At 41.1% G+C, this 18,618-nt stretch overlaps 1 protein-coding gene across 2 annotated transcripts in view; it reads right to left on the bottom strand.

The window, feature by feature from the left end:
* The window catches only part of L3MBTL4 (L3MBTL histone methyl-lysine binding protein 4), a 374,898-nt gene that overhangs the window by 231,702 nt on the left and 124,578 nt on the right, over positions 1 to 18,618 (bottom strand). For both annotated transcript variants that reach the window (XR_010836709.1, XM_059039839.2), the window contains exons 10-11: positions 17,929 to 18,005; positions 506 to 591 (exon numbers count right to left, since the gene is read on the bottom strand). Coding sequence is in view for 1 of the 2 variants with exons in the window: in XM_059039839.2 (XP_058895822.1) it covers positions 506 to 591; positions 17,929 to 18,005 (163 nt within the window). In the remaining variant the exon portion in view is untranslated. The remainder of the gene's footprint in view (positions 1 to 505; positions 592 to 17,928; positions 18,006 to 18,618) is intronic.

Genomic DNA, 18,618 nt, shown 5'->3' on the forward strand with positions numbered 1-18,618 from the left:
TCTTTATACTTGGTTTAATCCTGGAATAAATTTGTAAGTACAAATTTGAACTTTACAAGTTGGTATTCTGACAAATTGCTAAAAGCAATGTTCCCTCAGAATAGCTGAAAGCGTAACACACAGGGGCTACATACACTCCATCTATTTTATCCCACATACACTCCATCTATTTTATCCCGGCATCATCGACCGTCAAACAGTTCCTGAGACCGAAAGCTCAGAGAACCAACAGACCCAGAAAGGAAGGGCTCAGTCATCAGAGGCTGAGGGGGGCTTCCAACTGGACTTCAAAGAGGGAAATCGTCATCTACACTGGTGTATAAGAACAACAGTAAATGAGTCACCTCCTTTGTATTTTTAACTGAAAAGCAAAGCAAATTGGTCATGGAAACAACACTTGAATTTAAAAGGAGAAAATTAGAATGATTTTGAATTGCCAAATGAAGGCACCATTCCACACGGACACTGTTTAAAAAAGCTGGGAGTGTTACAGATCCAAACTTACCATTTTAAAAACTTTGGCAGGTACTGCATTAGTTCGAGTAGCCTCTAGGTATTCTGTCCAGGAAAATTTTTCTGGCTCAGGATAACCTGAAAAATAAATCATTTTCAAATGATTATTCATAGATATTTTGATTCCCATATACTATGAGACATCTGCTAATAATAATGCCCACTGTTAACTGAATGCTCACTATTCAATAGCCCCTATTAAGAACGTAAGTCTGTGATAACCTCTGAGAGGGCTGTTTCTCCCCCACTATGCTCGTGTGCACGCATTCACTGGTCCGTGCATTCACTCCGTGAGGGTGAGCAGGTGAACCGAGGTCGAATGGGGGTGTGAGGACTGGGCAGAGCCAGGCCACCCCCAGGAGGCCTCTTGAGATGCTTGAAAAAACTCACTATCACTGTCTGACCTCACACCATGAACTGATGATCTTTCCAATTCCTCCAATAATTCTGCATCGATTAGAGTTTTATTCTCATAATTAAATGTTTGTAAATACAATTTCCCGGGTTTGTTATTTATCACTGCAATTTAAAAATATATATTGGGGGCTTCCCTGGTGGCGCAGTGGTTGAGAGTCCACCTGCCGATGCAGGGGACGTGGGTTCGTGCCCCGGTCCGGGAGGATCCCACATGCCGCGGAGCGGCTGGGCCCGTGAGCCATGGCCACTGAGCCTGCGCGTCCGGAGCCTGTGCTCTGCAACGGGAGGGGCCGCAGCAGTGAGAGGCCCGTGTACCGCAAAAAAAAATAAATAAAATAAAATAAAATAAAATATATATTGGTATAACATGATATAAAGCATGCTATGTTTAAAAATTTCTGTCTAATTGGGTTTCTTGTTTCTCTTTATGCTGTGTTATTTTATTCCTAATTGCATTTGCCAGAGGTCTGTCTATATTACTGTGTTGTTTTCTTTTTCCTTTCAAGAAATGAGTACTTAGACTCATCCATCAGATCTATTGTTTTCTTTTGTCTTTTCTAACTATTTCGTTTGCTGCTTTTAGTCTTATCACCTCTTTCCTCATACTTCCCTTAGGTTTTGTTTTATAGTTGTCTTGCCAAACTGAATTGTAAACATAATTATTTTCATTTCTTTAAAAATAATATAAGTGTTTAAGACTATGAATTTACCATTGCTGTCCCTCAATACAGCTTTAGACATCTGGACAAACTTTTAGGAAATATTTATCTTTCTCACTTTTACTTTCTAAAAAACAATTATAATCTGTAATTGTCATCTTCATTTAATCATTGGCCAAATATTTAAGAGACAGCCCAAGTGGTTAATTTTTGAAGTTGTTTAAAATATTAATAATAATTTCCAGTTTACCACATGGTAGTTTCAGAATAACACATGGTCTGTACAAGCCCTATTTGGGAGACTTTGTATAACACAGGATCAACAGTTAAAAAATACTTAAAGTATATATCAATACATACACACAGATATGTTTTAAGGTGTAATATCAATATGCATTAATTCAATCTAAATAGCTGTATTACTCAAAAATCTATTTATTTCTATTTAAGCAAAAAGCCTGAAGCGATATGCAGGAATCTCTAAAACAAATTTTCTGTACAGTTTTCCAGTACTTCTGATAATTTTTTTGTTCACATTTAAATGTTTTGCCAAAATAAAAAATATTTTTTAAAAATATACAAATCAAGTGGACAGATTGAGAAATTGTCATAAACGCTCCCACGTAACCAGAACATGGGACACCCCGTCCCCATCCCCCAACCCCGTCTGGTCACAGCCCCACTGTCCTCAAAGGGAGCCACCTGTTCTGGCTTCTGCCCTCTGAGATGAGCTCTGCTCATTCCCTTTTCTCCTTGTATGAATGGAATCACACAGCCTGGGCTCATCTGTGGTCCTGGGCTTTTGCTCAACTGTGGTCCTGGGCTTTTGCTCAGTAGTCTGGCTTCAAGGTTCTGTAGACTGCTGTGTGAGGGTTGTTCATTTTCACTGCTGTATAGTACTCCATTCAGGGGTATCTCACAGTTTACTCAACTTTTCTACTGGTGATGGTCATTTGAGGAGTTTTAATTTGGGGGCTATTACAGAAAGTGCTGTTACAAATATTCTAGTGTATTTTTTGCAGGGAGCAGAAGTACACATTTCTGTTGGAATGCATCCAGGAGTAAAACTGCTGGATCTTGGGGTACTTTGCATCACATGTTGACGTTATAATGTTTAACATATAAAAGCATATGTAATATTCAATATTAACTGCATTTTAAATTTAATATAGAGAAATTTTACCTTTTGGACACATTTATTGCATTTTGCCTCAAATTCTCCTTTTTACTAAAAATTACATTGTATGCCATTTGGTTATTCTCTGTTTATGTTTGTCTGATAAAATTTTGCCCATCTTTTTTACTTTTATATTATTTTGTATCAGGTGTATCTGTTAAATACCTCCTAAGTGGATTTTAAAAATCTTTTACATGTACTTTCATAACAGGTTTGCTTTATCTAACTTCTGTAAACACATTTAAGCTCGACTTTTTTTAAAATAAAACTCTTTTAGGATTTCTTTTGATTATTGTCATTCTCTATGTGAGTTATGTTACATAACTTACATTTCAATCATTATTTCTGCAGTTGCATTTACCTTTATAGCTCGTATGTTTAAAAACCATCCAAACTCATTCCTTGTATCGTGGGCCTCCACATTCCCACGTGGGTTCTGAATCTGCCCCTTCAGCATTGGCTCCCCTCTGCCTGCCCCAGGGACCTGACCAACAGATTCAGGGCAACGGTGACAAAGGAAACCAGCATGTGGTGGGTTGAGGGAGGAATGCATGGTGCACAAGAGAGGAAGCAACTAGTCCCTCCCCAAGAAACCCAGCTGCTGTTACGAGAGGGACAATCCCACCCTGATTTACGTGATCAATATGTGAAAATAAAAGACCATGACTTTTAAGTGATTTTAAGTGATTCTTAAGTACTAACTGCCCCTCTGCGACTCTCTAGAAATGAGCTATACATGTGCAAAAAAGAGGAAACACATGTATTAGGTCTATCTTCCCTGTTCAGTGAACCCAAGGAAGAAGAGTGTCTTCCAGCCCCTGGAACCTTGCAAACACCACCCATTTCCACTGTCCTCCTCCTGGCCCAGCCCTGGGCCTGCGCGCCGCGACGAAGAGGAGCCCCCGCTCGCCGCAACTAGAGAAAGCCTGTGCGCAGCAACGAAGACCCAGCACAGCCAAAGATAAATTAAAAAATTTATTTTTTTTTTAAAAAGAAAAGAAAACCTTGTCTAACTGGCTTCCATTTACTGGTAACACTGTAATGCCTGCTCCATCCACACTAATTCATTTATTCCTCATGTACGCCTGTTTCTCCTCCTTTTGCAGGTGAGGGTCCGGGAGCCTAAGCAGCTCACCCAGTGCTGTACAGTTAGGATGGAGAGGAAATGGGATTTGAAGAGTGATGTCTCACTCAGTTGCCCACATCCTTCATCACTGCTCCCCCAGTATTCTAGGGCATCCGTCCTCCAGGCCTCAGGACGGTGGGGCGAGCTCCCCCTGGAGGCCAAGGTGCAGGATCACGGGGAGGGGACGCGGGCAGAGGACGGGAGACAGGGCTACAGGTGTCAGTGCGTTTATTCACAGCCCACCGTATCCCGCACTGTTTAGAGTCTGAAATGTCAGGGACGGGCAACACTGGGAGAAAACCAGGCACAGGTGTGGCGGACCTGAGGAAGGGGACCGGGGACCACACACAGGGTGTAGCCGGGTGCCTTGGGCCTCCCTGTAGGGAGAAGAGGGAGAGAGGGGGAAAAGGGTCCTCGGGCAGATGACAGCCAAGGGGGATGGCGTGCGGAGGAGATGAGGGCTCAGCGGCCCTTGCCGAGGGCTGAGGACCATGTCCGGAGAAGCCGTGGGGCTCCTCCTGGAAAGGGCGACGCCCACGTCCTGCCTGGTGTCAGGAAGCTGGGGGGACAGAGGTCAATTCCAGAGCTTTGAGTTCAAGGGATCTAAAGTCAAGAAAAGCTCTTAAAGAGGATACACACTCAGGGAAACTCAAGGCCAAACCAAGGGAAGCATAAGTGAAAACTCCTAAATCGTGTCATTCCAAGGGCTGCCTGCATCACTCAGGAAAGAAGCAGGTCCTCACCCTACCCCAGGCCCTGCACAGCCGGCCTCCCCTCTGCTGCCACCGGATGCCACGGCCTCCTCCCCCTCGAGCTCTGCCCCCGAAGGAGACGCCCCCCACCGCCTCCCCACTCCCCAGATATCCCCCTCCTCTAAGCTGCTCTTCCAGTGTCACGACCTCCTGAGACAGCCCGTGCCCCTTCCCACCGCATCACCCGCCCTATTCTTCTCCACAGCACTGACCCCCCTAACTATTCATAGTTTGCACATTTCTCTTGCCCATTAGAACATTACTGCCTTCTGACAGAAATTCACTCACGTCACTGCTATTTTCTCTGAGCCTAGAACAGTGCTGTCACTATCCCGCAATAACTATTTGGCAAATATCTGTTAAATGAATGAAATGTATTTCCGGAGAAGTCTGCATTGAATACTGTGGTGACTGGAGCTGGTATGATGCTGCTTTCCCACTGGCGCTGCTGGGATTCTGAGGCACCATTAGGACAGGATGATGCTCCTGAATCATCCCTAGCTCAGCTCCCAGGCAGCACTGCAGCCTGGACACAGCCCAGGCAAGGCATCTGATTTGCGGCATCCGTGCGGGCAAATAGCACTCCTCAACTTTCCACGGAAGAAAGGCCAGCTGAAGGGTGAGAGTGGTTACAGGCTCTTCTTACAACAACAGCCTAAATCAAAAACATAATTCTGCCACCGGATCCTTCCTTCTAAAGAACCGGGATCATGAATAAATAGCACAAGTCCTCACGTTCCTGACCTTCCGGTCTGGGTAACCTGTCCCATGGAAGCAAGACAACAATAGTTATACCAGGGGCCAATTCCAGAACCAAAAACCGTTGGTGTCCCAGGACAAGGAACTTTTCAGTAATGGCCAATAGTGCTGTTTAACAACCAGCAATAAACAGGGATCTGCTAAGAGTCTTATCAAGAAGACTCAATAAGAACAGACAGAACACTGACCATAAATACATGCTGGAAGGACTTAAGAGTCCTCTTCATCTAACTCTTCATTTCATTGATGAGGAAAGTGAGACCTGGTATTTGAAGTGACATGTCAAAGGCAAGACAACTAATAATGAAGCCAAAGCTAGAGCCCAGGTCTCCTGACCTGCAATTTACAGAGATCAAGACTTGCAGAGAGCTGCTCTGAGGCCCAGTGATGCTCTGCAGGCTGCCGGTCACCGAGGCAGGAGAAAGCACCAGCATCAGCAGGCAATGAGGGCCGGACCACCAGAACCAGGGGAGCCTGAGTGGGTTTCGCCAGCATTCTGAGGGACTGATTCAGGCAGCGCTCACAAGGCAGAGCAGGGACTTGTCCAGACTCCGGGCCTCCCAACGGTAGAGACTGAGCAAAGCCACCACTGACTGCGACCTGCCCTCTGGTTCTGCACACAGAGGGGCCAGTTATGAAAACCATCTTAACACTGCATGACCACCAAGCACCCTGGGTCAGACACTGTACACCACTGACCACCAGACGTGAGGACACTCACGGTTAAGCCTACTTCAGGTTCCCCCAGTTTGGTTTTCAAAAGACACGTCGAAACTCACCTCACATTGACGGTACCTTAGATGCCAGAAGTCCTGGACTCATATTCAGCTCATTACAATTAAAGTTAAAACATCCTTTCTGGCCAAAGAATACAAATTAGACTCCCTGACATTTATAACAGGACAACAGACCTGCTACTTGGTCGCCAATCACACGCTAAAGCACACGGAGAACCCTTGGGCCCATAGTGTGAACGAGCAGTACCTCAAGCGTGTATCAAAGAGCTCATTTTGCTCAAGTGACGGCTGAGAGGAGCTGTCTTCAGCACGGGCTGAGGAAAGAGAGGTCACGGGAAGTGACCCATCTGTGCCGCCCTGGCCAAGCTCGCAGCGGGGTCTTCTTCAAACCGCGCACGGCCCCCACAGCACCTGATGCGGCCCAGGCATTCGAGGTGGGGTTAATCACCTCTTTCTCTGTCTCACTCTCTCTCTCTGTCTCTGTCTGTCTCTCAAGAGCTAACATTATAGAAAAACCCATGGTTTTATTTCACTCCTATTTTTCTCTCAATGTCACTAACTACATAATATCTCACTGAGTAATATTCTATGACTGACATAATGACCCTTATACGTTACGTCTTTACCATTCTTTGTCACACCCTCAGGTTCTAGCGGTACCTCACTCTTCGCAGGCACTTAATTAATTAGTTTTTCGCTGAACTCTCACCTTCCTTATGTCAGTAGAATCTATCTACAATGCCATTTAAAATATAGTAATTCTCTGTTTGCCTAAAACAAGTTAATGGTTAATGTTGCAATTAAATAAAAGATTTATTTATACTGTAAATTTTGCTAATGTAATTTTAGCTTTACAAATTATGAGGTAAACTTAAGTAGTTATTTGGTATCAGAACACAGCTTGCTAAGTATTTCTATGTGCTCCTCAAACATCTAGAGTATTTGCTAATAAGTATGTCCAGCCAGCTGATTCTGGGGAATCTAAAGAAACAAGCTGCTGTTATTCCTACAAAGTACATTCCATCATCTCCCAAATTATCAATCATTATAGCTTTATTTCTGAAAACAAACTTGCATTTAGCATTTGTTCACAACAAGTTCGAATGCTATACTTCCAACTTAAAAATGTAGAACATTTAGCTCTGCTCCCTTCTAAATGCCACCAAAGTATCAATAAAGGCATTTTTAAATGAACACTTATCAACAGAGAAAATACTGAATTAATTTTGATACAACACATCGTGGAATATTATGTAGGCTTTATAAAGAATTAGAACTATAACAAATGAGTTGGAAGAGATTTGCCATGAGACATAGTTGAGTAACATAAAAAAAGATGGAAAAAGATGTACATAATATAAGCCCATTTTTATAGCACAAGCAATCATCCAAAAAAAGACATGGGTTCATGAACATATGAGTGTCTGAGTGTATATATGTTTGTGTATATGCAATTATATGGGAATTAGCAAAATATGCATAGCATAGAATGGCTAATTGTTCATTTCCCTCTTGGGAAAATAGCTGAACTACATTTCCTTTACTCCCATGCATTTATTTGAATGCAGTTACGTAACTGAGTTCTGGCCAATGCATGGGGGTAGAAATGACTGTAATAAGCTACTTCTGAGTTTGGTCCCAAACCCCTCTCATGTGTAACCATCAGTCCTCTTTCCATTCTCAGGTCAGACAGAAAGATTCCCAAGGACCTGGGGGAGCCCCAATCCCAGCATAATTAAATGGAGCACAACAAACCCCTATCAACCATTACTGTTCTATGACAGGAGCTCCTGTTCTATGACAGGAGCAAGAAATCAATTCTTAACGTGTTAAGGCATTAAAATGTATGAAGTGGTTTGATATGCTAGTTAGCTCATGGTAATTAACATGGAGGGATTACCACCAATTGCTGTTGGGTTGGCCAAAAAATTCACTAGCGTTTTTGTAACGTCTTACAGAAAAACCAGAACAGACTTTTTAGCCAACCCAATATCTACTTGGGGAGAGTAACTCAGGTAGAAGGAGAAATGAACATAAAAAGAAAGTATAAATAAAATGTAGGTTATACAAAAAAATTTAATAAAACTAATACAAGGGCATAAAGTCACAACGACAACAGGTAAAAAGCCAAAAGCAGATGAGAACTGTCAACAAAAATTCCTGGAAGTGTGAAAAGGAAATAAGTGAATGAAAACTTAACATTCAGTAACTAAGAATGCAAAACATAAATCTGTTACAGAGAAACGCCAGTAGGGAGCAAGTTAATTTATATTATAGAACCCTGGAAAGCTGATTAAAGACATGAATGCTAAACTAAGACCTGAAACCTTAAAACTCCTAGAAGAAAACATAGGCAGTAAGCTCCTTGACATTGGTCCTGGTGATGATTTTCTGGATTTGATACAAAAAGCAAAGGCAACAAAAGCAAAAATAAATGAGTGGGACTATATCAAACTAAAATGCTTATGCACAGCAAAGAAAACTATCAACAAAATGTGAAGACAACCTACTGAATGAGAGAAAATGTTTGCAAATCATTTATCTGATATGCAGTTAATATCCAAAATATATAAAGAACTCATACAACTCAACAGCAAAAAAACAAATTTTAAGATCTTCACAGAAAATCTGTGCCTATATTTTGAGAGATCTGGTCTTGTTCCATTTTTTTTTTCTTTTTAATGTCTGAATTTTCTAATATTGTTGTTGGAAGAAAAAAACTGAAGAGTAATCTAGAAGTATTTACCTAATGCTTAAAAATTATTTCCAGGGACTTCCCTGGTGGCACAGTGGTTAAGAATCTGCCTGCCATTGCAGGAGACATGGGTTTGAGCCCTGGTCTGGGAAGATCCCACATGCCGCCCACCTGAGGCGCAGACACAATAACATAAAACAGTATGGCACCTTTTATCAAATGGCCACAGAAAGCTGTCTCGCAGTTAGCAAAATATGCAAGTTAATTTTTTTTCTGCTTTGGAAGGCTTTTTGCTATTGCATTAAAATGCATTTACTGTAGAACACAATATTTACAAGAAAAGAGAGCCTTGCTAGGTCAGGAACCCAATTTATTTCCATGGCTCATCAATTCCCAGAGCCCTGCAGACCACAAGAAACTCTGAATAAAGAGCTCATATAGGTCTGGTTAGTCAGTCACCTGCCAAATCGAGTAAGCAGCAATTCTAAAGAGCCTTAGCCCTCCCCAGCCCCAGACCCACAGCCCTGGTTAAGGCCCACGCTCCTTATTTTCATGTACAGTGAATCTCCCTAGTGGTTGTCCCAGCCTCCTTTCTAATCTGGCCTACTACTGCCAAAAAAATGCTTAACCATAGTTACATCAGAGATTCGACACGAAACTCCTCACTCCAGCTTTTAAAGATCTTTCATAAAATGGCCTTGATCTACCCATCCTACTAATTCCTCATAAGTATCCCCAAACTGAAGTGAAATCCATTTAGGACTCCTGCCTTCCAGAACTGTAAGATAGGAAACCTGTACTGCTTTAAGCCACAAACTTCATGGTAATTTGTTATGGGGCAGTATATACCTTCATATAATCTTCTCAGCGAAGCACGTCTTTCTCTTTCTGGCCAGGTGTTACCTCTGACTAGTTTCACTCCTATCATCTATAACAATATTTATAAACTCACCAAACAGGCCCCAGTAGACGGTCAGCTCCTTGAGGTCAAGAAAGGCTGCTCCCCAGCCTTTCATTCCCACCCTCCCCCGACTAAGGTCCTACATAATGATAGTAACAGATTATAAAAACTGAATAAATAAATCATGGGGAGCATAAGCCAACTAATAAATATAGAAGGAATAATGAAATTAGAAAATCACCATTTGGCAAATATCACATTAGTAACTAATTCATTTCATGAACATCAACAGATGCTAAAAACTAGTGGGTGACAGTTTGATGAGGAACAGAGTACTCCCATAATCTCAAGTCACTCTCCAGCAAATACATTATTAGGTACAAAAGGAAAAAGAGTAATTTTACAGCGGAGAAGCTCACCACACACCACTGTAATCAAGTGACCGAGGTCAATGTCGACAGCAAAGGGGCCATGAAATCATGCACCACCTGAGCGGATGCCGTGAGAACTGAGCAATGCTTCTGGGACACTCCTCTCCAGGTGCAGAACCCACATTCACTACATCAGACAAGCCCAAGATGAGGAGCATGTTACAAAACAACCGGCCTGTACTCCACCTAGGTGTCACGTTCATAAGAGTCAAGGCAAGACTGAAGAACCACTGCAGACTGAGGGACACTAAAGAGACATGAAAAGGAAGCACAACCTGTGAGCCTGGATTAAATCTGGTTTTCTGTTTGCTTACTTGTTTTTTTCATAAAGGACATCATTGGGTGACGGGCAAAGTGTGCATCTTGGCAACTTAATCTCGAATGTTTTGGCAAAAAGGAGGAGGGGTTTTTTGTTATCGTGACTCTTCTGAATCTTAAAAATTATTTCATATTTTAAACAAAGTGAAAACATTTACAAATCATTAATCAGTGTGAGCCTAAAGTTCTATGTCACGTCTCACCTCCTCTTCCCCCTCCCCCAACCCCTACCCTGCAGCCCAGCACGTTGCTCATAACACCGATAATTCCTAAATTTGCCAGGAACTTCCTGCCATCTTACTTTCGTGCATACCGTCCCTTCTACAGAATATTTTCTTCCACTCCATTTCTCACATCCTTCAAAGACTAATGCAAACACTGCTTCCAACCCACGTTCGAGGTTAGGATTGACCTCTCACTCTCCTGTGTTCCTGAAAGCTTTCCTTCCATTACCATCAGAAGCCCATGTGCATCAGACTTCACAAAGGGTGGTGAAGGAGAAAGGGAAAGGGAGTTCTAGAGAACAACTAACAGGGCGTGCTCCCAAACCCCCAGCCCGCCACGTGAGAGGTCCAGGGCCCGTGACCTGACCTCTCTGTACCTCAGTTCTTCAACTATGAAACTGAAATCACTGACAAAAGCTTCACAAAGTTGCCATGAAAACAGATAAATGTGTGACACTGAAATGGAGCAGGACCTTGGGCAGGTCCTTGCCCCCCCATGTCCTCAGCCTGCCTTTTGTCTGTGGAAAAACTTTAGCCAAAGAATAAGTTTAGGGCTTCCCTGGTGGCGCAGTGGTTGAGAGTCCGCCTGCCGATGCAGGGGACGCGGGTTCGCGCCCGGGTCCGGGAAGATCCCACATGCCACGGAGCGGCTGGGCCCGTGTGAGCCATGGCCGCTGAGCCTGCGCTCCTCAACGGGAGAGGCCACACAGTGAGAGGCCCGCGTACCGCAAAAAAAAAAAAAAAAAAAAAAGAATAAGTTTAATCAGAGAAGTGAGAAAATGCAGAAACAGAGGAAAACAGTTAAAGGAGACCAAATAATAATAGTTTAGTCATTAAGCACAGTCAAGGACCTTCAGTTCCTCCTTAAGGGCTATAGGTAATATTCCAAGCCATCTCCTGTGAGCTGTTTTGCAGGTAATGAAGCCCCCACCAGGTGGAGGAGGATGATTACATGACGACCAAATTGAAGCCATGACATAAGCTGCTCCACTTCACACAATTCCGAGAACTGGCCTCAAAGAAATGGGAACAAACCTTGGAAGTAAAGATTAACTGTACTTAAAACAACCAAGATGATGCTGATCAGACCACACATTACTGATTTCAAGATGACTGCCAGAGCTGACTATGCTGCTCTGCTCCCGCCGTCTGCCTGTACAACCCTGAAACTCCCCTTTAAAGGCCCCGGCCCCTGAACAGCAATCGGGAGTTGGTTCTCGGACAGGAGTCCACCCTCTCCCCCGGTTGCCGGCCTCCGAAATGAAGCAAGCTTTCCCTTCCTACCAACATGTGTCTCTTGAGAATTGGCTTTTGAGCGGCGAGCGGCCAGACCGGGGTTCGCTGACAACATCATATTGGGCGTTCAAGAAAAATGAGACCCAAGATGAGACTCCACTTCACAGTCACTATGGTGCGATAAACAAAACAGAGACAGCAAGTGTCATCAAGGACGTGGAGGAACTGTAACCCTCACACACTACTGATGGGAATTAGAACAGATCAGCTCCTGTGGTGAAGAGTCAGTAAGTAATTACTCACTAACTACTCAGTAAGGCAAACATAGAATTACTATGTGACCCAGCAATTTCACTCCTAAATATATACCCAAGAGAACTGAAAACATATTCAAGCGAAAAGTCATACACAAATATTCACAGCAGCAGTATCTGCAATAGTCAAAAAGTGAAAACAACCCAAACGCCCATCAACTGACGCGTGAATAAACAAACTGTGGTTTATCGACACAGTATTATTTGAAACTAAAAAGAAACAATGTACTCACACATGCTGCAACATGGATGAACTCTAAGATCACTATGCTAAGTGAAAGAAGCCAGACACAAAAGGCCACATATCATATGATTCTATTTACATGAAATATTCAGAAGAGGCAAGACAAAGAGTAGATTAATGGTCTTCAAATGCTGCAGAGAATGGAGGGTGGGGAATAACAGCTAAGTGGCTCAGGGTTTCTTTTTGGCATGATGGAAACTTTCTAAAACTGATTGTGGTGATGGTTACACAACTCTGTAAATATGTTTAAAAAAAAAAAACAAACACTGAATCTGACACTTTAAATGGATGAACCGTTTAGTATGTGAATTAGATCTCAATAAAGTTTTTACAAAAATATAAACAGATCCCTTCCTTCAGGGCAAGAATCATGTTTTCTTCTTACTTGGTTCTCCACCTTCTGTAAACACAGAAGTCACTGCGGAGATGATGTTTGCTGAACTGAATTTGAGTTCAGTTGACAACAGACTTGGAGAGGATCTCAGGGCGGGACAGCATCCCTCAGGGGGACGGGGGACGTGGTCCTGCTGTCAGTCAACAGGGTCCGCAGGGCTCCCCGTCCACCTGCCCAGATTGAGCGGGAGCTCGTTGGGGTGGAGGCTCCTGTCGCTGACTACAGAACAGACTTTCACACATACAAGACTGCTGGAAAAAACCACTGTTTTAACTGGTAAACAAGTCACTCTGAGCAATCAAGTGTACTGGAAACTTCGTATACATACAAAGCAATCAGAGTTACTTTTTAAATAGCAATACCATTCAAAAGAACTAGAAAAGAAAAAAAGGTAACTTTTAGCCGACAATCTAACAGTCTATTAATGTTCTTTAATAGACCAATCTAATTTTTAATTGTACAGAGTTGGCTATATGATGTACTACCTAAAACTATGCTACTAGGAGATTTTACTTCAACAAAAGGACCAGACTTAGCCCTATTTGTAAGGAGGTGACTGTTAACTGGACATGGCCTGCCCATCAGCAGATGAAGATCAGGACCTCACTGTGAAGCCCGGCAAGCCGTCTGGAGAGGGACTTTTCCTCCTCAAATGTAACATCTGTATTTTCAGGGTTTTCTATGCATCTACCTAACACCTTTTTGTCATTTTGTGACTTTGACTAAAATCCCAGCAGATTGCATCTTCTGAAGGAATAGAAGGCCCTGCCATATTTTTTAGTCCTTCGAGAAAGATACTGAATAGAACATGTAACACCTTGGATTAAACTTACATCAGCAAAATAACACCTTTACAATTTACAGGTCACATGTTTCAAAAACTAATCTTTTTTTCTCTTTCTCTGAAGAAGTTTTTTTATCGGGAATCTATGAGAATGTAAGTGCGCACCAGGGGTAACTGTACAGATCAGCACATGCTGTTCCACTTAATCGCTCTCAGAAGCACAATTACACACACACACACAAGCTCTGACAAATACAGCAAATACAGTTTTTCTGATATGTAATTACAACCATAAAATAAAATTTAATGTAAAAATCTATAGGTATAAATGATGTGTAAAACACAAATTCACTTTAAGTAAAATAACTACAGCTAACAAATTGTGAGGCCAAATTACTAACAGAAACAAATCATCCAAACAATATTAATTTCTTATCTTTTCTGTATTTAAACTCTGAATATATATATACAAATATAAAATCTATATGACAGGGCTTCCCTGGTGGCGCAGTGGTTGAGAATCCGCCTGCCGATGCAGGAGACACGGGTTCGTGCCCTGGTCCGGGAAGATCCCACATGCCGCGGAGCAACTAAGCCCGTGAGCCATGGCCGCTGAGCCTGTGCGTCCGGAGCCTGTGCTCCGCAACGGGAGAGGCCACAACAGTGAGAGGCCCGCATAACGAAAAAAAAAAAAAAAAAAAAAAAAAAAAAAAAATCTATATGACAGATAATATATATAAAATACAATAGATAACATATATGTGTATTTCAAGCAGTTCTAGATCCAGCCTTGTCGTTGGGGAGAGAACATCTGAAGATTATGTGGGTTGGTAGGTTTTTCTTTTAAAATCTCATGTTTAATTCCCATTTGTGAAGTATCTGAGTGCACAGCATTCTATTATCCTGCCTCAGGGCTCCTTCTACCCCATGGCCTCAAACCTTTGCTCTCTTGTGCATCTAACCAGGGACTAACATCTCTGGTGCACTCGTGCTTTCCCACAAACCCAGAGGTCAGCATGATCACAACTCATCACGAGCTTTAAGCAATTTTGTTTATTGCTCAGCTTTAATTGCCTTCACCAAATTTTTACTCACAGTTCCTTTGCATATATTTTCATTACACTCTACCCTCTTGATCATACCTTGATTAAGTGGCTAAACTGCTTGAATTTTCATTTTACATTTACTTCCCAAACCAAATGGGAAGCTTCCTGGCATTCAATGAAGGCCACTGTGTAGGGTCAACACCCTGCAGCACCATAAGAGGGAACCCCTTTCTAACATGGTTGAGTCCCCCCTAAAGACAAGTAATCATATGGTGGATTAAGGTTTTAAATAACCAAACTTCTTGACTTACTGTTCATCCTGTTTTTCCTTAGCACTCAGAGCAGCTTTAGATACTCTAATAGGAATAAAAACATTTTAAAAGAGTAGATGACTTTGGGACTTCCCTGGTGGCGCAGTGGATAAGACTCCATGGTCCCAATGCAGGCGGCCTGGGTTCGACCCTTGGTCAGGGAACTAGATCCCACATGTATGCTGCAACTAAGAGTTTGCATGCCACAACTAAGGAGCCCTGGAACCACAACTAAGGAGCCTGCCTGCCACAACTAAGACCTGGTGCAACCAAATAAATAAATATATTTTTTTAAGTAATGCATTAAAAAAAAAGAGTAGATGACTTTATGAGTACAGACACAAAATTCCTCAATAAAATATTAGCTAACCAAGTAGTGCAGCAACATGTATGAAAAAATATATTTATACACACACACACACACACACACACACACGAGATTTATCCCAAGAAGAAAGATTGTTTCAACATACAGAAAGCAATAAATATAATAAAACCATATTAATAGAATAAAGGATGACTCTTTCATGATAAAACAACTAGGAATAGAATAGACCTTCCTCAATCTGATAAAGGGCATCCACAAAAAGCTCACAGCAAACATCATGTTTAATGTGCAAAGATGGAGTGTTCCCCTAGGATCAGGAACAAGAAAAGGATGTCTGATCCTGCCACTATTGTTCAACATGCACTGGGAGGTCTAGACAGAGGATTCAGGAAAAAAAGAAAACATATTCAGATCAAAAAGGGAGAAGTGAAAGTATCTTTACTTATAGATGACATAATTTTGCATATAGAAAATCCTAAGGAACACACACACACACACACACACACACACACACACACACACACACACACAACTATTAGAGCAAATAAATGAATTCAGAGTATAAGGTCATTGCACAAAAGTCAATTGTATTTCTACAAAGTACCAATGAACAATCCAAAGATGAAATTAAGAAAACAATTCCATTTACAGCATTGAAAAGAACAGACCAAAGATATGACAAGAAAACAACAGACCAATACCCCTTATGAATACAGATACAAAAGTCCTTAACAGAACTGTAGCAAACTGAACTCAATAGCACATCAGAAGGATTATACACCATGAAACAAAGGGGAAGAAAGTCCCACACAATCTTCTCAATAGATGCAGAAAAAGCACTGGACAGAGTTCAATACCCTTTTATGATAAAAACACTCAGAAAACTAGGAGTAAAAGGGAGCTTCCTTAACATGATATGGGGCATTTATGAAAAACCCACAGCTAATATCATACTTGATAGTGAGAGAATGAAATATTTTCACCCTAAGATTAGGAAAAAGACAAGGATGCCTACTTTTACCACTACATTCAACACTGTACTGGAAGTCCTAGCTAGCATAATTAGGCAAGACACAAAATTAAAGGCATTCAAATTAGAAATATGAATTTTTTGGAACTTTACTATTTTGACAGACTACACAATTCTATATGAAAAAATCCCATAGAATCCACACAGAAAACCTACTAGAGCTAATAAACAAATTCAGCAAAATTGCAGACTATGAAATCATTTGTGTTTCTTTATGCCAGAAATTTAAAATTCCAAAAAAATAAATAGAACAATTCAATTTACAACAGCATCCAAAACAATAAAATACCAATAAATTTAACCAAGTAGGTAAAAGACTTGTACACCCCAAACTAAAAAATACTGCTGACAGAAATGAAAGAAAGTCTAAGTAAGTGAAAAGACACCCCATGTTCATGGATTAGAAAACTTAATAGTGTTAAGATGGCAACACTCCCTAAAGCAATCTACATTCAACATAACCTTTACCAAAATCCCAATAGTCATTTCTCCAGAAATGGAAAAGCCAATCCTCAAATTCATAAAGAACTGTAAGGGGCCACAAATACCCAAAACAATCTTGAAAAAGAACAAAGTTGGAGGCTTCACACTTCCAGATTTCAAAAATGACTAAAAAGCTACAGTGGCCAAAACAGCATGGTACATATTAGCTAATGCAACAAGACAAGAAAAGGAAATAAAAGATATACTGACTGGGAAGAAAGAAATATAACTTTGTTCACAGAGGTGTAGAATATCTGAAAGCATCAACAAAAAACTCCAAGAACCAATAAGTGATTATAACAAGGTTGCAGGATACAAGGTTAACGTATAAAATTCAACTGCTTTCCTATATACCAGCAATGAACAAGTGAAATTTGAAATTAAAAACACAATACCATATACATTAGCACTCAAAATAATAGAATAGTTATAAAATCTAGCAAAATATATGTAAGATCTATATGAGAAAAACCACAAAGTGTCACTGAAATAAATCAAAGAACTAAATAAATGGAGAGATATTCCATTTCTGTAATGAGAAAACAGATAAATAACAAGAAAGCCCCTATTTCAGTGTTTAGCTGAGCCACTAAGTTGGCTTGGTGAACGGGTCTGGCAAGTCTAGGCCCTCATTATTAATTCTCACTTCTTAGGTTTCTGCATTTCTTACATTTAACTCCAAAGTTAAGTATATTTAATAACCTAATGGTCAATTAATGAATTAACATTGGTTATAAGTTAAATTACATAGCTGGAAATAGCTAGTTTTAAAAGTCAGTTCACAGTGATTGCACTCATTTCGTTGGATAAAAAAATAGCATTTTTTTTAAATGGCTGCCTAATATGTCTTTATAAACACAGTCCATTTGTATTATGGGGAAGGATGTGCAGATTTCAGACATCTGCGTCCCCTGATGGTCCACAGAATCTTGCACAATAATTTTATCATACACTTTGTATTGAAATGTGGTTTCCATAAACAAAAATAAGAATGGGCATTGCCACTCACACAGAGATGACTTCAAAGAGAACCCAGCCAGTCCACTCACCTTGGGGTGCTATCAGAGTTCTTCCATGCTCCTGACACCAACCAACTGGCTGAACATAAGGACTATTGACATCACACCTGCAAAAACAGGATTCTATTTTAGATCCCATATTAACACCAGAGAAAGAATCCAAGAGTAATGATCATGCTAGATATTAAGAGATGACATGGAAAATACTACGGCATAGCTAAAATATTTTATAGCTTAAGAGAAACAGAAGTAATTTTAGTTCTATATTTTGTAAGCTGAGTGGCCAAACTTCTCTTTTACATAACCTTCTTGAAATTTAAAAGTATTCCTTTAAAAAGTGTTTGACTAGGACCTGAACTGCCAGTGATCTCCCCAGAGAGTGAACATTTTAATAAACCCCTTCTACCACTTCTTGCTAGCAGCAAAGGGAAAATATTAATAGGCCAGTCCAAATTTTAATAAGATGGACCAGATTCCACATGCCCACAATTTCCTCCCTCTCCCTTTCAGGAACCCACACTATACTACCTAAGACACATACAGCAATTAATCCATGCTCTTCTTCTTAGTTCAAAGAAGAAAACTCCCCCTCCTCCCACCATGCACATGAAGAATCACAGCCTCAGGCGGGGACTTGTCAATTATTCAGGATATGCTCTTAAGAAATGCCACAAAAATTATTTTTGCCATGCCCTCTTCCATATTTCAGGTTTTCACCCA

Source organism: Kogia breviceps, chromosome 15 (assembly GCF_026419965.1).
Source record: "Kogia breviceps isolate mKogBre1 chromosome 15, mKogBre1 haplotype 1, whole genome shotgun sequence".
In the NCBI taxonomy this organism is placed as follows: domain Eukaryota; kingdom Metazoa; phylum Chordata; class Mammalia; order Artiodactyla; family Physeteridae; genus Kogia; species Kogia breviceps.